Below are 16,737 nucleotides of genomic sequence, written 5' to 3'. Positions count from 1 at the left end.
CTCTTTATATCTCCCTATCTAAAAGAAGCTAAAATAAAAAATGACAAGATTTTCAAACCCAGCTTTCCTGTCTCCTGCTGCTGCAGCTACGCAAACCCGTGGGTGCAGCCATTCCTCCAGATGACAGCTAATCCCTTTCTCCTCACTGCTGAAGCAAGAACAGCTTAGGAAGGGTTGGAGTAGGAGAGGCAGCATCAGTGTTACAAGGAGCTGTATCCAAAATGCAGTCGTACAGAGGACCTGTGGACTTTGCTCTTGTTTTGGGCAGAGATAGCTGTGTTGTTTTGCCCTGTGGTCAGTTAAAATCAATATTTTCCATGGGCCTGTAGATTTTGGAGACAGCTGCACTTGAAGAATTTCATGGATCTCTGTCCGGTCTGTATAAACTGAGCTTCTGAGCCTAGATTGCCTAAGAAATTAGCTTGGATGGGGCCTTGAGCAACCTGGTCTAGTGGGAGGTGTCCCTGCCCATGGCAGTGGGGACAGAACTGGATAAATTTATTTAACCCAAATAATTCTAAGATTCTATGATTCCCTAGTTCTCTATACATAACAGCCTACCACTTATTCTCACTCTGCCACAGAAGTACCAGGAACCACCCAACGATGTATTCTGTTTCCAAAATTATTTCAGATGTAGAAAAGCAATTTTATGTTAAATGACAAAAATCTAACTCTGCCTGGCCCAACAGACTTGGAATTTAGGCACCAGAAGCTAACATACATCCATGCAAGGCCCTTCTCCATTTCTTCCCAGGCCTTTCCTGGCCATTAGACACAATCTTCTGCAAGGATCTCAGTCTTCAGACAACCTCCCCATACGGCTTTTCCCAGGAACAGAGGGCATTGCAAGCTCTGTTGCGATCAGGTATAGCCGCACGCCTAAACCTCCACTGAAACCTCTGATTAGATCCGATAAAGCTTATGATTCAGTCTAGATGACAACAGTTCCACTGGCTTTGTGCAGTCTAGTGAGTGGAGCACTCAGCAGAAAACTGGAGGCCATAAGGTGTAGGCACAAATCAGTGTAGGCACAAATCAGTGTAGCCACAAGGTACAATAAGGAACAGCATTCTTTGTGTGTCCCCTGAAGCTGAGGCCCTAATTGTTATGATGCTCAACTGAGAGGCTAAGCCTAAGGTTTCTGGCCCTTCTGGTCCTGTTTTTTTATTTACTGTGGACCTGATATAAAATATGAATGTGTTCTGGAGAACCTGAACACCATTTTTAGGGTCTTAGAAACTTGGATCTCTCTTGCCATAACGACCTACTTATGCATGCCCTGTAGCAGACTTCCTGGGCAAGAAGCATGCCCCATTTTTTTTTGGTTAGGACATCCACTCTCAGAAGCACTCACTCTCAGATGGAATTCTAAAGGGATGGATTGAAGTAGGTGGGCTGAACTTTCCTCTTACTCCCAGGACTGGTTGCCATTATTCTTGATGTGTCTGTATGGCAGGTAGACTTGCTCACTTTCAAAATTTCTCTACAACTCCTTTTCAACAGGGAGCAAAAACCCAAAACCCATTAATTTTACTTGCAGTAGAAAACAGCCACACAGACCACAACTGAAAAAGAAGTTAACACTATGGAAAAGCCATTTCTGGGAACAATTATATTCACTCAAGAATAACCTATGGATCTTGTCGTTCAGTGTTCAAACTGATTATCTTGAAAACCCTACAGAAGATGCTGGAATTCTATGACATCCTTCTTTTTGGTACAAAATGTTTTATTACAGCCATGCAGAATTTGCTGTTCAGAAACCTCTGAGTTTGCAATGACTATTAGACCAGAAGTGCTGTGGTTTTGCTGTATACAAGAAAAAAATAACCAACTTCCTCATAAATAACTTTTTTTTCCTATTTGAATAAAGCTTTCTGCAGGAAGGAACAGCCTTTCTAGATAGAAAATAGGCCCTCTATGGAACATATTTTTCTGCACAGACAAGCAATGTGGTGACAAACTGAGCAGTTAGTAGATACTGTGGCTTACCATAGGGTCTCCAAGTAATTTCCTATTATATTATTTTGACTGTTACTAGTTAAAATGAGGTAAAATAAATTCAAATGTTAACAAAATGGAAACGATTTCCAATCAGAATAAATACCATAATCCCCTCACTGAGACATGAATAAATAAATAAATATGTTAGAGCCCAGGGTTTTTCCATCTGCTATGAAAGCCTTGCTATGAAAAGCTATGGCTCTTAGGGGCTTTGTGAATTGTGGTCCCATGACTGCTGTAACATGCACAGAAAGTCAGGTAAGTGTCAGTTTGGCTGCCTGCTTGAGCAAGGGAATTTACCAGAAATCAACTCTGCAATATGGAGCGGCACAGAACCACAGAATGGTAGGGCCTGGAAGAGACCTCTGAAGATCATCTAGTCCAACCCCTCTGCTAAAGCAGGTTCACCTAGAGCAGGTTTCACAGGAACATGCCCAGGTGGGTTTTGAAAGCCTCCAGAGGAGACTCCAGAACCTTTTTGGACAGCCTGTTTCAGTGCTTCGGCACCCTCAAAGGATAAAAGTTTATCCTTGTGTTTAAGTGAAATCTGTGTTCTAGTTTACCCCTTGTCCTATCACTGGGCACCACTGAAAAGAGCCCAGCCCCATCCTCTTGACCTTCACCCTTTAGATATTGATAAGCATTGATAAAATCCCCTCTCAATCTTCTCTTTCCCAAGCTGAAGAGCCCCAGGTCTATCAGTCTCTACTCCTAAGAGAGATGCTCCAGTCCCCTCAGCATCTTCATGGCCCTGCATTGGACTCTCTCCATTAGGTCCCTGCTCCTCTGGAAGTGGGGTGTCCAGAACAGGACACTATACTGCAGATGCATGGCAAAGGGAATGCAGGTGAGAGTATGAGCTGTTCTGAAAAGCTGCTAGAGATGCAATAACCTCCTTAGATAATCTATTTCTGCTGTTAACTACCCTTGCAAGCAAAATGAACCCCTTACTGTCTCCCAGAAGTCGTGTCTCTGCCTTAGTAATTTATGTCCATAGCATCCTGTCCTTTTCTCAGCATACACGGACAGCATACTATTGCTTTCCTCTCTGCAGTGCCCTGCCATGCATTTGAATAATTTTGTGCTTTTTCTTCAATATTTTTCCAGATCAAGCAGTCAAGTTGTTTCTCTCTTTCCTTGGATGCCTTTGAAAACTTGTAGTGATCACCTTCCAGGCCATCATCATTTAGTTAACACTCACGTGTGGCCTTCAGACCCAAGAAAAAGATAAGAGAAAAAGATAAAACCAGAAATCTCCTTCCTCATCCCCCATCTCACCACATGGGAAGAAACCTACAGGTCACACTCACTCATCCGGCCCCCCAAAATCCAATGTGCGATGCATACAGCACTGCTGCAGGCAGTGTAACAGTACAGCTGTAACTGACAAGAGAAAAAATGATACAAAACATATAGAAGCTAGGTAGAAAATACTGCAATACACAGCACAACATCAGCTGAGTCTGGTTCCTCAGACTGTGGACTTTTTACAGGATAGCCACTCCATAGCTATCATATTTCCAGGACCCTGACTAACAGCAAATGTCAGCCCTTCTCTATGTAAAATTTGCTGAGTCTAAACCCCAAACTAAACGCCTCAAAAAACTCAGAACCCTAGAACCACAAAACCTAAACCAAAACCCATCAGGAAAAAAATCCAGAAGCCACTGCCAAGCTGTCTACAAAGCTTCTTATGGTGATCCTCACGAATACTTTTGAATATTAGAAGTTTAAAGTATGTAACACATACCAAATAATACCTATTTTCAGGCATAAGGAAAAAATGCTTCACTGTGAGGGTAGTGAGACACTGGAACAGGCTGTTCAGAGAAATTGTTGATGTCCCCTCCCATGAGGTGTTCAAGGCCAGGTTTGATGGGGCCTTGAGCAGCTTGGTCTAGTGGAAGGTGTCCCTGCCCATGGTGGGGAGTACGAACTAGATGATTTTTAAGGTCCCTCCAAATCCAAACCATTCTATGGTTCTAAAAATTGGACAAAATCATGCAAGAGGCAAAACAACTTATCTCTCAAACAGTTCTAGTCATTCTGTTTGCAGGGTAAGTATCAAAACACACTGGATCTATGAAAATGGAAGTTGCATTGTACTTGACAGCATATTTGATAAGATCATTAAAGCTAATGACTAAATATTCTTGAGTTTTTCGTTTTGCCAGCTCACAGTGACATTTCAGTTCAGATGCTGTATATCAGATTTTAACTGTATAATCAAAGAGTTAATCCAGCTTCATAGCACTAAGATCTAAATGGCCTTTCTAGTCAAGGGTGAGTAAGCTGCACTAGTGAAAAAACTACATAATGGGAAATAAAAAGTAATTAAAAAAAGAAAGACCATTTGTTATTACAGCTGATAGGAGAATACAGATTTCTAAATGCAGCGTTTCAAAGGAAAGACTTCACTCTGCCTTTACTTTCTTTCTAAGATGTACAATATAACCACATATGGACATATATATACAGAATGTTCCCATTTCTGTGCAAACGCAGGCAAGGAGGGGAAAAAAACGTTAAGAGTGTACCAGCACAAGCTCTTGATGGCAAGTAGCAAGTCATGGCAGAAAAAACTGTCTGGAAAAAGTAAACTGGCTTAAAAAAGAATGCCTGGAAAAAAGCCATAACCAAGCAGCATCACCTCTGAAAGACTCCTTAGAGTTACAATATATTAAAAGCAAAAAGGAGGAAGAGCCAGCAAAGGTATCTGTGCACACATCCATGTACCCACCAGTGATACAAGTATAACCACACTGAGTTCCCTCCCACAACAGTTTTACTTTTATTCTTTAACATCACTGTTTTCTTTAATTCCCCTAAAATCGCAATCAAAAATTTAATTGAAATACAGATTTTGTTTTCCTGTTCAGAAAAAGAATGGATGTTTTGGCCCTATTCATTTACCATGAAATTCCCAATCAGGCTGGGATCTCTGCTGCTCTAGATAGAAATGGAGCTTTGAAGGGCTTAACAACTCTGCAGCATTAGCTCTCACACCATGATGGAGCATTTTGGATCTGTGTGACAGGACAGAAGGCAAGCTATGTAGAGGTTTTCCCCCAAAGAAGTTAAAAAAAAAAATTCCTTGAAGAAGTTAATATAATTGTTATTTCAATGTTTCTGTGAGGACACTTGCGTACAAAATAGTTTGCTCTTTGGAGCCCAGAGCTGCAACAGACCAAGACATGATCAGTGCAAATGGCTACAGCCTGCAAGAAAATCCTCTAAGCCTGGAAGCAAAACACATTCCCTTTCTACAGGATGTTACCATGGGACAGAATCTCTGCAAGGAATTTCTTGACTCAGAATTATGTGCATACATGTATATTTTTTATCGTTCCTGATACTTAAAAGCATGATCTTAACTTGATAATTAAAAGGCCCCTTAAGTTTCCACCCTGCACAAGAAATATCTAAGAAATATAATCACTAACTCTCAGAATCACTAAAATCTCAGAAAGTTCTGGTCAAAAAGGACTAGAAGTGGTGTAGATGTTCAGCAGTGGAATTTCCTATATATGTGGGTTTGTTTACAAGGCAAATAAATTCTTATCTTATTGCAAGGAAGAAAGAGCTTAATCAAAAGCAGGTGAAAACGAGATTGTTTAGAATCAATAATATGCTATTAAGAACTTGTAAAGTTCTAGTTTCTTGCTAAAATTAGATATTGACCATATTGAACAACTACAGAATTTATTAGTATAGCTGAGAGGACAACATGTACATTTTACAGGGCATAAATGGTATTTCAGAAGTGCTGTATTATGGAGGAAGGTTCTCCTCCCCCTTTACTCTGCCCTAGTGAGATTTCACCTGAAATATTGGCTCCAGTTTTGGACCCCCCAGTTCAGGAGGGACAAGGATCTACTTGAAAGAATCCAACGGAGGGCTGCTAGGGTGATTAAGGGACTGGAGCATAGCCTGAAATACTTGGGGCTTTTTAGTCTGGAGAAGTCTGAGAAAGGATCTAATACATGTATACAAATATCTGAGGGCTGGGTGTCAAGATGGAAGGGACAGCCTCTTCTCACTTGTGCCTTGTGATAGGACAAGGGGCAATGGATGTAGACCACAGCACAGGAAGTTCCACCTCAACATGAGGAAGATGTTCTTTACTGTTAGGGTCACAGAGCTCTGGAGCAGGCTCCCCAGAAGGATTGTGGAGTCTCCTTCTCTGGAGACTTTCAAGACCTGTCTGGGTGTGTTCCTGTGCAACCTGCACTAGATTCTATGGTCCTGCTCTGGCAGGGGGGGTTGTACTCGAAGATCTCCAGAGGTCCCTTCCAACCCCTAACGCTCTGTGATCCTGTGGAATGTCTGTGTAATTATTGACAAAAAATATGACCATAGCAAGCTATGGGTTTTGTGGACACACAAAAAAATACTAGTAAATCTTCAGCTTGGTATAAAGTCTACTTGAGTTTAAAAAGCTTCAGAGCTTTTCAGATTTCTACATGATAGATGAGAATACTGGGAAAGACAGGAACCATGCATGCACAGACACCACTCCTCTGCTGCTGTTACCTGGCTTTTGAATTGTTCTATGAATGTTTAAGAAATATCAGCATTTTTTGAGACTGAACAGTTTGTAATATTTTGACCAGCAGAAAACAAGACACCCCCCTCCCTCCTTTTTCTTCGTATGACTCATCGTTGTAAAGACGTTCTTCAAAAATGCTTTTCTATATCAGGAATCCTTCAGCACATGAAAAGAGGTAAGAGTCAGCAAAATCTTGACAATCATCTAACAAGAATGAAGTCAGAAGAATTTACTGTGTGACAGTTGCTCGAAAATACACTTGACGAAAATATAGGAAATACAATTCCTATTGTACCAAAAGATCAGATTGAAATAAGTAGAGTCTGAAATCCAGTGCGAGAGGAGAAGATTGGTTCTAATAGGTGTCTTATGATTACTCACCAAAATATATTATCTTTTTAATCAAATCAATTAGAAGAGGTTGTAGAGAGCAGGATATGGAAACATTATTAAAAAATCTGCAAATGTTATCAGTGCCTCCGAGACAGTCTTAAGAAAAGGTAAAGAACCATCTACCCACCCACAAAGGTTTTTAAAATTATTATTTATTGGAAGTGCTTAACACTACCGTGATAGCAATCTCTAGTCAAAATTCTACTCAGGTAGGGGAATAAAATCCTACCAAATACTAACCTGAAATACTACCTCTTTAGTGAGGACATAAAACATGTATCTTGAGAGAACGTTAAAAAAAAAAAAGAAAGAAAAAAGAACCATATCTTTCAATAGATCTGTTGTTTATTGCAGCATATACTCCTAAATAGCAAATAAATTATTAGCACAGAGAGGACTTCTCCATTTTGTTTTGGAACAGCCCAATTTGAAGGTTTTGATCAAAGCCAGTTGCACAATTTGGAAGAAATGCTTATTCTCGGTATATACTTTCTCAAGCCTTCTAACTTCATAACTTCCTTTTCTCTCATTGTCCTTCTTATTCCCAGCCTAAGAATCTTTAGAGGATCATACAACCTTCCACCACAGCAGCTGAGGGAACTGGGGTTGGAGAAAAGAAGGTTGAGGGGAGACCTTCTCACTCTCTACAACTACTGGAAAGGAGGTTGGGTGTTGGTCACTTCTCCCTAGTATCAAGAGTCAGGTGGGGGTTGGTCTCTCCTCTCTAATAATGACAGGAAGAAATGGCCTCAAGGTGCAGCAGGGGAGGTTTAGGTCAGCTATTAGAAGAAACGTCCTCACTGAAAGGGTTCTCTGGAACAGGCTCCCCAGGGAGGTGGTTGAATCCCCATTCCTGCAGATATTTTGAAGAGGCAGAGATGTGATGTTGAGGCACAGAGTTTAGTACCAGCCTCGGTAGAGTGAGATAATGGTTGGACTTAAGACTTGACCTTAAAGGTCTTTTCCAACCAAAATGATTCTATGAATCTATTATATTTAGTATAAAACCCTTCAACAACACACCAAAACACATGCCAAAACAATATATCTAGAAATTCAAGATGCATCTAGATATGCATCAGATACTCAGAAAACATCCTCATGCCATCAAAACTATCACTATATTACTAAATATTTTGTACATAAGGGTCAGTGGGACCTTAGAGGGTTGTAGGTGCTGCCTACTAGTGACCCTACTTGCTCTGAGAGGATGGGAGGGAAAAAGAAACGAAGCAGCAGGAAAGAATTAGCCAGCACCATGGCCTGGTTATGTACAGGTAATGCTGATGCTGCAGCAGTATCTGCATACAAGAATTCCAGAAGAGTTTGCTGCTATGTAGGGTGAAGAAAACCATCAGTAAAAAACCCCACCATGTCAAGGATATATTTTCCACCACAGGCTATTCTATGACAATGGTACTTACCATAATTGTGTTGGAGCTCTGTAAACCTGCTTTAGCACAATGTTGACACAGGAGCCTTTAACTAAGTTAAAATTGAAACTTACAGTAGGTGTAGAGTTTAAACAGGGTTAATTCTTAATGAGTGCTACAGATTACACTTCATGTTCTAGGAAGTCTGCAATGTGATTTAACATTGTTGCTGTTCAGCCTGATTTAATCTTTGAAGAGTCCATGACCTTGTAACATTCTCCTAAAGGAGAGATTGAATGGTCACTGAAGAAACAGCAGTGTCAGTTGAAATGTCACTGCTCCCAAAGTCTTTGACCCTGTTCCTCTGCAGAAGGTTAACAAGTAAATTCAGAAAAATAGATCACGTGTGCACTTCTTATCTGCTTCAGTGCAAAGGGAGTTGGATAATGTAACCCAACACAGAAAGCTCTTTAAGCTGGAGGCAGAGGAGACAAGAGTTAAGGACACCAACAGCAGAGTGGGAACACTGTCAAGATTGAAGAAAAACACATTTGTGGAATGCTTCTGCTTAGAGGATCTGCTGAAATTAAAATGATCTTATTCTAAGTTTTAAGCACAATGCATTGCTATGAGTGGTCCACTTTGTATCTCGGTTTCATTGAGACTGTGTTCAGGTAGGTTAAGATTGAAGGCATTAAAGCAGGAAACTTACTATACATAAATAAATTAATTTAAAAAAAAAAGTATTAGATTGTGGTCTATAATTTGACTGTAAGCAGTGGCCAGGGATTGTGGAATTTTATAGACTTCACTACCAATAAGTTAATAGATAGATAGATGATAGATAGATAGATAAATAGATAGATAGATAAATAGATAGATATGCAAAACCTGAACTCACATTCTAAAAATATCAGACTTGGTAAGTAGAGACAAGACTTTAAAATGTTAGTAACTACCAGCTGTCACAAGAACTGTATGTAACCTCCTATGAACAATTGCTTCTCAGGAACAAAGCACCTGATCCATACAGGTGAGTGGACAGCTCTAAGAGCTCTAGGAGCTGGGTGAAGTTCAGCACCCTTAGGCAGCATGGAGCTCAGGAGCAGGCTTGGTTAGTAACAACAGTAGCACACGGGTTATTCTAACTCTAAACAGTCAGGTGAAGACAGCAGTTCAGGGCAGGGACTAGGACAAGAATCATGCTAAACTTCATTTGCTTTCACATCCAGTGAGAAATATCGCAAACACCTTGTGAAATATTCATTGCCACCCACCTTCTGTGGTGACTGGGAGAGAAATCTCCATGCAGGCTGCAGACTGTGCTTTTCTGAAGGGGGGCCTCCCAGGCCCTCGGCGGTTTGCTTTTGAGACATCTGCGCTGGAAAGTCGTTTTCCTGAACTGCAGCTCTGGGATGTTGGACTTGTACAGTGACCATTCACATGATCTGGAAAGTGAATGCAACAAGTGCTAGGTAAAGTGCCAGCTCCCAGAATTCAGAATGGAGGAGAGGAGGAAAGATGTGTGTTCTGATATTGAAGAACGGATTAAATCAACTTTTCTAACTACATATTTTTTTTACCAGCCTAGCATGTAGTTGTAAGAGTAACTCACCATATCTTTAAGGTACACTTTGAAAAAAAACACAAGGGAAGTAGACCTGGCACATGTGCTTACAGCTGCAGATCCCAGCCCATTTGGTTGCCCTATGTGCAAAGACAAATTCTCAAGATATTGCTGGTAACACTGTCACCCCTGATGTTGTGTCTCCTAACAGATACCAAATAAATTTGAACACTATCTTTCCTTTTTGCTCTCACAAAACCCTGCAAGTCTAACTTACTACAGGACAGAATTTAGAGCTTGACATCTTCCCTACCTGACTCAAAGCCACACAAGACAGGCATCTAACTGCCAAGAAGGCCAAAATCATGGCCTGTATCAGGAATAGTGTGGCCAGAATAGGGAACTGATTGTGACCCTGTACTCAGTACTGGTGAGGCCACACATTGAGTATTGGGTTCAGTTTTAGGGACCTTACTTACAAGCAAGATGTTGAGGTGCTGGAGTGGATCCAGAGAAGGCAATGAAGATGGTGAAGGGCTTGGAGAACAGATCTTGTGAAAGGCAGCTGAGGGAACTGAGGGTTGTTTAGTCTGGAGAAGAGGAGGCTTAGAGGAGACCCTGCCATTCTCTACCACTACCTGAAAGGAGGTTGTAGTGAGACGGGAGTCAGTCTCCTCTTCCTAGTATCAAGTGGTAGGATGAGAGGAAAGAGCCTCAAATTCTCCCAGGGAAGATTTAGATTGGATATTAGAAAAAAATTTCTTTACTGAAAGAGTCATCAGGCATTAGAACAAGCTGCCCAGGGAGGTGATGGAATCACCATCCCTGGAGGTGTTCAAAAACCATGTAGATATGGCCCTTTGGGAAGTGGTTTAGTGGGCATGGTTGTATTGGGTTGGCCATTAGACTTGATGATCTTAGAAGTCTTTTCCAACCTTAATGATTCTGTGATTCTGTTCTATGATAATTACTGAACACAATTTTCCCCTCAATGTATGAAAGGACATGCACTGAACTAGTTTTTGTCAGCAGGTAACTCGTACTTATTTAAGTAAACAGGAGCTAATAAGAATAACAAAAGTTCAGACTCATGCAAGCACACTGTGTATTTCTATTCAAAACTATGGAAGCTCAATACTCTAGGTAAGGAGAAGCTTGGAGTTTCTGCCTTCATTTTAAATGTCAGGTTATTTATATCTGAGAATTAGATCAGTCTTGAAAATTCTGTATGGAAGTATCGCATTTGGTTAACTCTATTCCTTGGATACAGTACAAATCAAAAAGATGACTGATAATATACTAAGATAAATCTACTTCTTTGTTGCCACGCCATGAGAGCTCTGCTGCACGTGATGAAAAACTATTTCTATATTCAAATGATAAAACAGATTCTATATTAAATGCAGGCATATAGATACCACACTGAATACAGCCTATGGCATGCTATTATGGGTAGTCTTCCACTGTGTAAGTCACGTCCTTTCCGCATGAAAGCGGTTCAGTCTTAATGAACAAAAGAGGAAAGAATTGTTCAGAATTACAGATTGGAAAGCAATTTGGTGTCTGCACTTCAAAAAGAGACGGCTCTGTAGGAGACACAACTTTCACAGTTCTTATCATGTTTCTTAATACATGGCTATTAACTGAGCTAACAGCAGACATAAAACTGATGCGGATGATTCATTCAACTTAGAGTTATGGAATTTTCCAAAATATGCTGCAACTATTCATATATTTCAGTAGAAAGTCCTTTGAGATCAGGAGCTTTGTTCAAGGGCACAGGCTGACTGCTCAGCCTCAGCAATAGATACATCCTCATCCAGCTGCTTTCCTTTCTTCAAAATTCAGTTTGTGTAAAGGAGTTTCAGCATGATACCTAATTATCTCAAGGGGGATCCTAGGAAGTGGTGAGGAACATAACAGAGTGAAAAAGAATCATATTCTATGGAAACAGCAACAACATTTGAGAGTCCCTTTCACTGAACATTGTATAGAATGGACACAATTCATCTAAACTCCTACTCACTATGCCATATTTTAAGAGAGATGCTGCTGTGTTTCTCTTGGCATGCTTGCTTGCGTCAGTTAACTTCAATGTTCCAAGTGAAATACAACCAATCAGCAGGATCTGGGCACCTAAATCCCTTTAGTTGTTTTGACAATGCCTTTCCAAATAAACAAAGCCAGTTCTAGTGCAGGAAAAAAAAAAAACCATTAAAAAAAAAAATCAAGCCTGATCCTAGAAGCCGCAGACATATCCTTCCGAGTACTGAATGTGGTGAAATATTAGTGAATGCTACCACAATGAGTCTTTTCCCATTTGTGGATAATGAACTAAATAGCTGGAGCTCAAGTTGTAGCTATTCTGTTCACTAGTTTAAAGAGGTATGGCTCAGGCAAGCCATCGGAAGTAATCACAGCAGATTACCCTGTGCTACAATGTATTAGTCCTTTTTATACTGATTTAACTGCACTGATTTAATAAAGCAGCTAGTAAAACATTGTACCTACGACGTATTAAGATATGCAGACAAGAATTTCATGACACAAATTTCTCTGATGTTCCCCATGTGCAGGTTGTGGTTGTTTGCCATTACCCAGACTCATGGCATTGCCCACACAAATTAAAAATGCTGTTTCCAAACAGTTGCAGCATGCAGCGCAGCATGCACCCCAAAAACTGCTTAGGAAAGAGGACTGTGCTGATGGAAGGCCAGTGTGTCACACAAAATATACCACTTGCATGATGAGATTAAGACAAACTGAAGTAGTATTAGTTACTGTGAGCTCGATGAAACTAGTGAGGGATGCCTCATGAGAGAGATGCAATGTGCAACATGGTAGCAACTGGACAGCCTCAAATTAAGTTTTTGAAGGAGTACTACATAGACAGGGAGAGTATTATATATACACATACTGACTTTAGTTTGCACACAGTAACATGCACATACTACACAACCTGCCTTGTCACAAAGGCCTCTTATAACTACTTCGTGACCTCTGCAAAAAGCAAAGGGAACCAACAATTTGCCAGCGAAGAGCTGAATCCTTGTTAAAACCAAATGCACTGAAAGATGCCATGAAGGAAGGAGGAACATGCAGTTGCTGTTAAGGCCTAGCAAGTTGTGTTACACTAGACATAACAAATCAAAAACGTAAGAACCCTTTTTTTCCCAGTTCTAACAAAGGGGAAAATTTACACAAAAAACTGTCTCAAAACCAGCCCTTACTAATGGTCTGAGAACAAAGGAATTTAAACACAACTAGAAGCATTATAATATCATTGTAAGTTGTAAGGAAGTAATCAATAAAAAAGCAGGCAAGGGGACCAGAGGAAGATGTTTTAATATGGAGCAAAAAGAACCTGAAAAATGAGTCCCAAAGAATGTCCTCAACAACTGTTGAGGAATATGATCCCTGCCATTAAAGAGAGGAAAACTCCATCCATTTCTATGGGGGGAGGGGTGTGTGTGTATTATCTATAAATTAGATGTGGGGTAATAATTATGGGTGTGACTAATTTTTTTTTTCTTTACACAGCAGAGAGATGCACATCAAAATCAAGGAAAGCGATTCCAGAACTGTACCAATGGCCCAAAGAACAGTCTCAGGTTTGCACATAAAACCCTCCAAATTTGTGTAAAAGTAGTGAGAACACAGACTGACACCTTCAACTTTTAGCAAATTATTCTTAGAAGAAAATCCCTTAAAAATTCGACAGTTTTCTCTTGGTGCAGTTCTGTCAACCAGGCAGGAGAGGAGCTGTGATCCCTAGCAGAAGAGGTTAGTACAAACATACTGCCAGCAAAAGGGTGCATTTACCATCATATCTTCATCAGCTTGAAGAGGAAGGATGAACTGCCCTATTGACATACTGCTAGGACATTTAGGTCCACACTAAGAGTATAAGGTGCTGATATCCTGGAGGGTTTTTTGTTTGTTTTTTTTTGGGTGGGTTTTTTGACAGCAGGGTGAACACATTTATTTTTATATAAAATACTGTGAAGTTGGTTGAAAATGCTAAGTGTGTTGTCACTAACAGAACCCCTTTAAAAACCAGTATTTTTGGCTGCAATTATGAACAATGAAACTGAAATACCAAATAAATACTATCCAAATGAAAAACAGTAAGAATATATGCCATAAAGTCACCTCTACATTATCATATCTGAAAAACAAACCTGGCAGTGCAAATCTAAAAATAAATCTAACTTTGTTACCCAAGAACAAAGGTAACAGTGGGAAAATTATGGACTACTCGGATCTAACTCTGCCCCTCAGAATCCTTTGCTGAATTTCTAGTGATCATTTAACCCCACAATAGTATCTCAAACAGTGCATGGCACTCAGCATGCCTTGGCAAGAATAATGTAACATAAATTGTTGCCATGCTTTGAGCATTGAACAGGAAAACACAGACAGAAAACTTGATTTAATTCTGAAACCTCACCATGGCACATGGTACACCAGAGAACTGCACTGAAACCTGCAAGAAGTGTGGATGAACCACAAGACCACGCAGGATATTAAGAACTAGCCCTGAGCGCTTCTTGTTAGTAGCGGTAGACCTGCATTTTCAAGATGGAAAAATCTGAGTTTAATTCTGTTTTCAGAAATGGAAAGTTCTTAAAAAGGTTTGACTGGAAACATTTTTTCAACTTGAACATGACAAAAATAAAGCATGACACATATGAGCTAGAGACTTTCTAAACAAAACTCCATGTTTCCCTCTGAAATCAACAAACAGAAAGTAAGATAACGACAACTAAAGTGTTTGTAGTCTGTTATAACCAGATTCTTCCAGAGATTCTTCCCCTGATTTTTCAATAAATTGTTTTTAACTAGTGGTAAGAAAGTCTGAAATAATTAGGCTAGCACCATTCCATAGATGTATATAAACAATTTGCTTGCAAACACTCAACATAAAATGGCACAGACATGGTCAAATCAGGCATTCCAAATACAATTAAGCTTACACATAATTTTTATGCAACAAACATTTGCATATGAAGGTTTTTCAAACTTGTTAATGTTATTTTTGACAGCTATCATACCAAGTTATTGTAATAAATAAGCTAGTATAAATTATTCTTATTCTAATACTACAAAACCAGATTTCACAGTTGATGACTTCTGATTTAGAGTTCTTATTTATCCTTCTTTTTTTATCACTTTGTTGTCAAAATAATTATACGTGCAAAATTATTACTTTCTAAATATTCTTCTGCTTGTACAAACAGGTTAGTTATTAGACTTTTGATGCTGCTTTAAATCTAAACATCTCATGTCCCAGGCTTTGCTTAAAGATGAGATTCTGTGTGACAGCTCAATCTCAATCCAAATGACTTACTACAGAGGACCTCTAGGTCCAGACAGGTCTTGAAAATCTATGTGTAGCCCCAGAATTTGCCAGCAGGAAGAGTATTAGAACCTGAGAAATGTACGGAGACCACAGAATGGAAGAATACTGTACATGTGTTTGCTTTGCTTGGAAGGAGTGGAAAATAACTTACCTTTGAGAGTCCTCAAGTAAGGAACTCTTCTTTCAGTAAAGATAGAGAACTTAAGAACAGTGCATATCTGTTATACTGTGAGCCTAGCAGTTTCCTATCGTTTTGTTACCAACTCTTAAATGTATGGAAAGTTTCAGTGCTTGTTTTGTTGTTTCTGCTAACAAATTTTACTGCCTTTCCATTGTGACTATACTTAACCATATCAATTATAAATACTTCAGTTAGGTTATCATGTCAATAATTTTAAGCACTTACCTTTTCTTTAAATTACTTTCTTGTTAAATTTTGCATATAGATAAGTTAGGGCTTTTGTGTTTATTGTTCTTTTTAAAATTACCTAAACCCTGGAAGAATTAGAAGTCAGAACACAGCCCCTTTCTGCATTTGAAATATAATCACACAGCACATATCTGTTCTGCTTTAACAGCTGGCAGAGTTAACCTGCTGGCCACCTTTTGTTGCCTTTTTTTTTCTATTACAGGTATTTGGACTGGTAGAGTGCTAACACATCCATTATTCCAAAGTCTCTTTTAAAAACGTTTGACCATAAACCTTCTCTCATTTAATTAAGGATGAACTGGTGTAGTCATACACCTGACCTTCAGCAGATGAAAGAAACTTTTGTCTAGTAGGGTCCTAGCTGTAGAATATTAAAATCCAAGTCTGAAAATGTGAAATGGCAGATAAGCCAAACGTTTAAAGTGATTTTTGTAAAAGTGAAAGCCTTTAGTTCAACCACAATGTTTTTCATCTTAATAGTGGTAAAACTTGCCACAAAAAAATGCAGACCACATCCTCCCCCAAATTAGTGAAAGCACAGCCAGCAGCCTGAGGGATACAATCCTTCCCTGCTCTGTGGTACTTGTCAGACTGCATGTCAAGTCCTATGTCCAGTTTTGAGCTCCCTATTACATGTGATATATTGACATAAAGGCATGAGCTCTGCAGGAGCCCCTCAAACTGGTGAGGGAGTTAGAATAATAGAGTTATTAAGGTTGGAAAAGACCTCTAAGATCATCAGGTCCAACTGTCAACCCAACATCACCATGACCACTAAACCATGTCCCCAGGTGCCATATCTACATGTTTTTGAACACCTCCAGGGATGTGAATAGAAGCAAATAGTTGGCACAGAGAATTGTTGGGTTGGTTTGTTTGTTGTTTTTTTCTTTTTTCATCTTAAGAACAGAAATTTGAGGGGAGACCATATTGATATCTGAAACTACCTGATTTGAGTTTATGGGCAAGATAGAGCCAGACACTTCTCGGAGGTGAGGCAAAGGGCATATCTTGAAAGATGGGAAATTCTGATTAAATATTAGGAAAACCTTTTTT

At 39.6% G+C, this 16,737-nt stretch overlaps 1 protein-coding gene across 2 annotated transcripts in view; it reads right to left on the bottom strand.

The window, feature by feature from the left end:
• Nucleotides 1-16,737, bottom strand: part of STXBP5L (syntaxin binding protein 5L) — a 211,833-nt gene that overhangs the window by 15,917 nt on the left and 179,179 nt on the right. For both annotated transcript variants that reach the window (XM_054383024.1, XM_054383032.1), the window contains one exon: nucleotides 9,600-9,770. In XM_054383024.1, the coding sequence (XP_054238999.1) occupies nucleotides 9,600-9,770 (171 nt within the window). The remainder of the gene's footprint in view (nucleotides 1-9,599; nucleotides 9,771-16,737) is intronic.

Source organism: Indicator indicator, chromosome 1 (assembly GCF_027791375.1).
Source record: "Indicator indicator isolate 239-I01 chromosome 1, UM_Iind_1.1, whole genome shotgun sequence".
Lineage (NCBI taxonomy): Eukaryota > Metazoa > Chordata > Aves > Piciformes > Indicatoridae > Indicator > Indicator indicator.
Note: the sequence above shows the minus strand (reverse complement) of the source record. Positions and strands in the feature narration are given on the sequence as shown.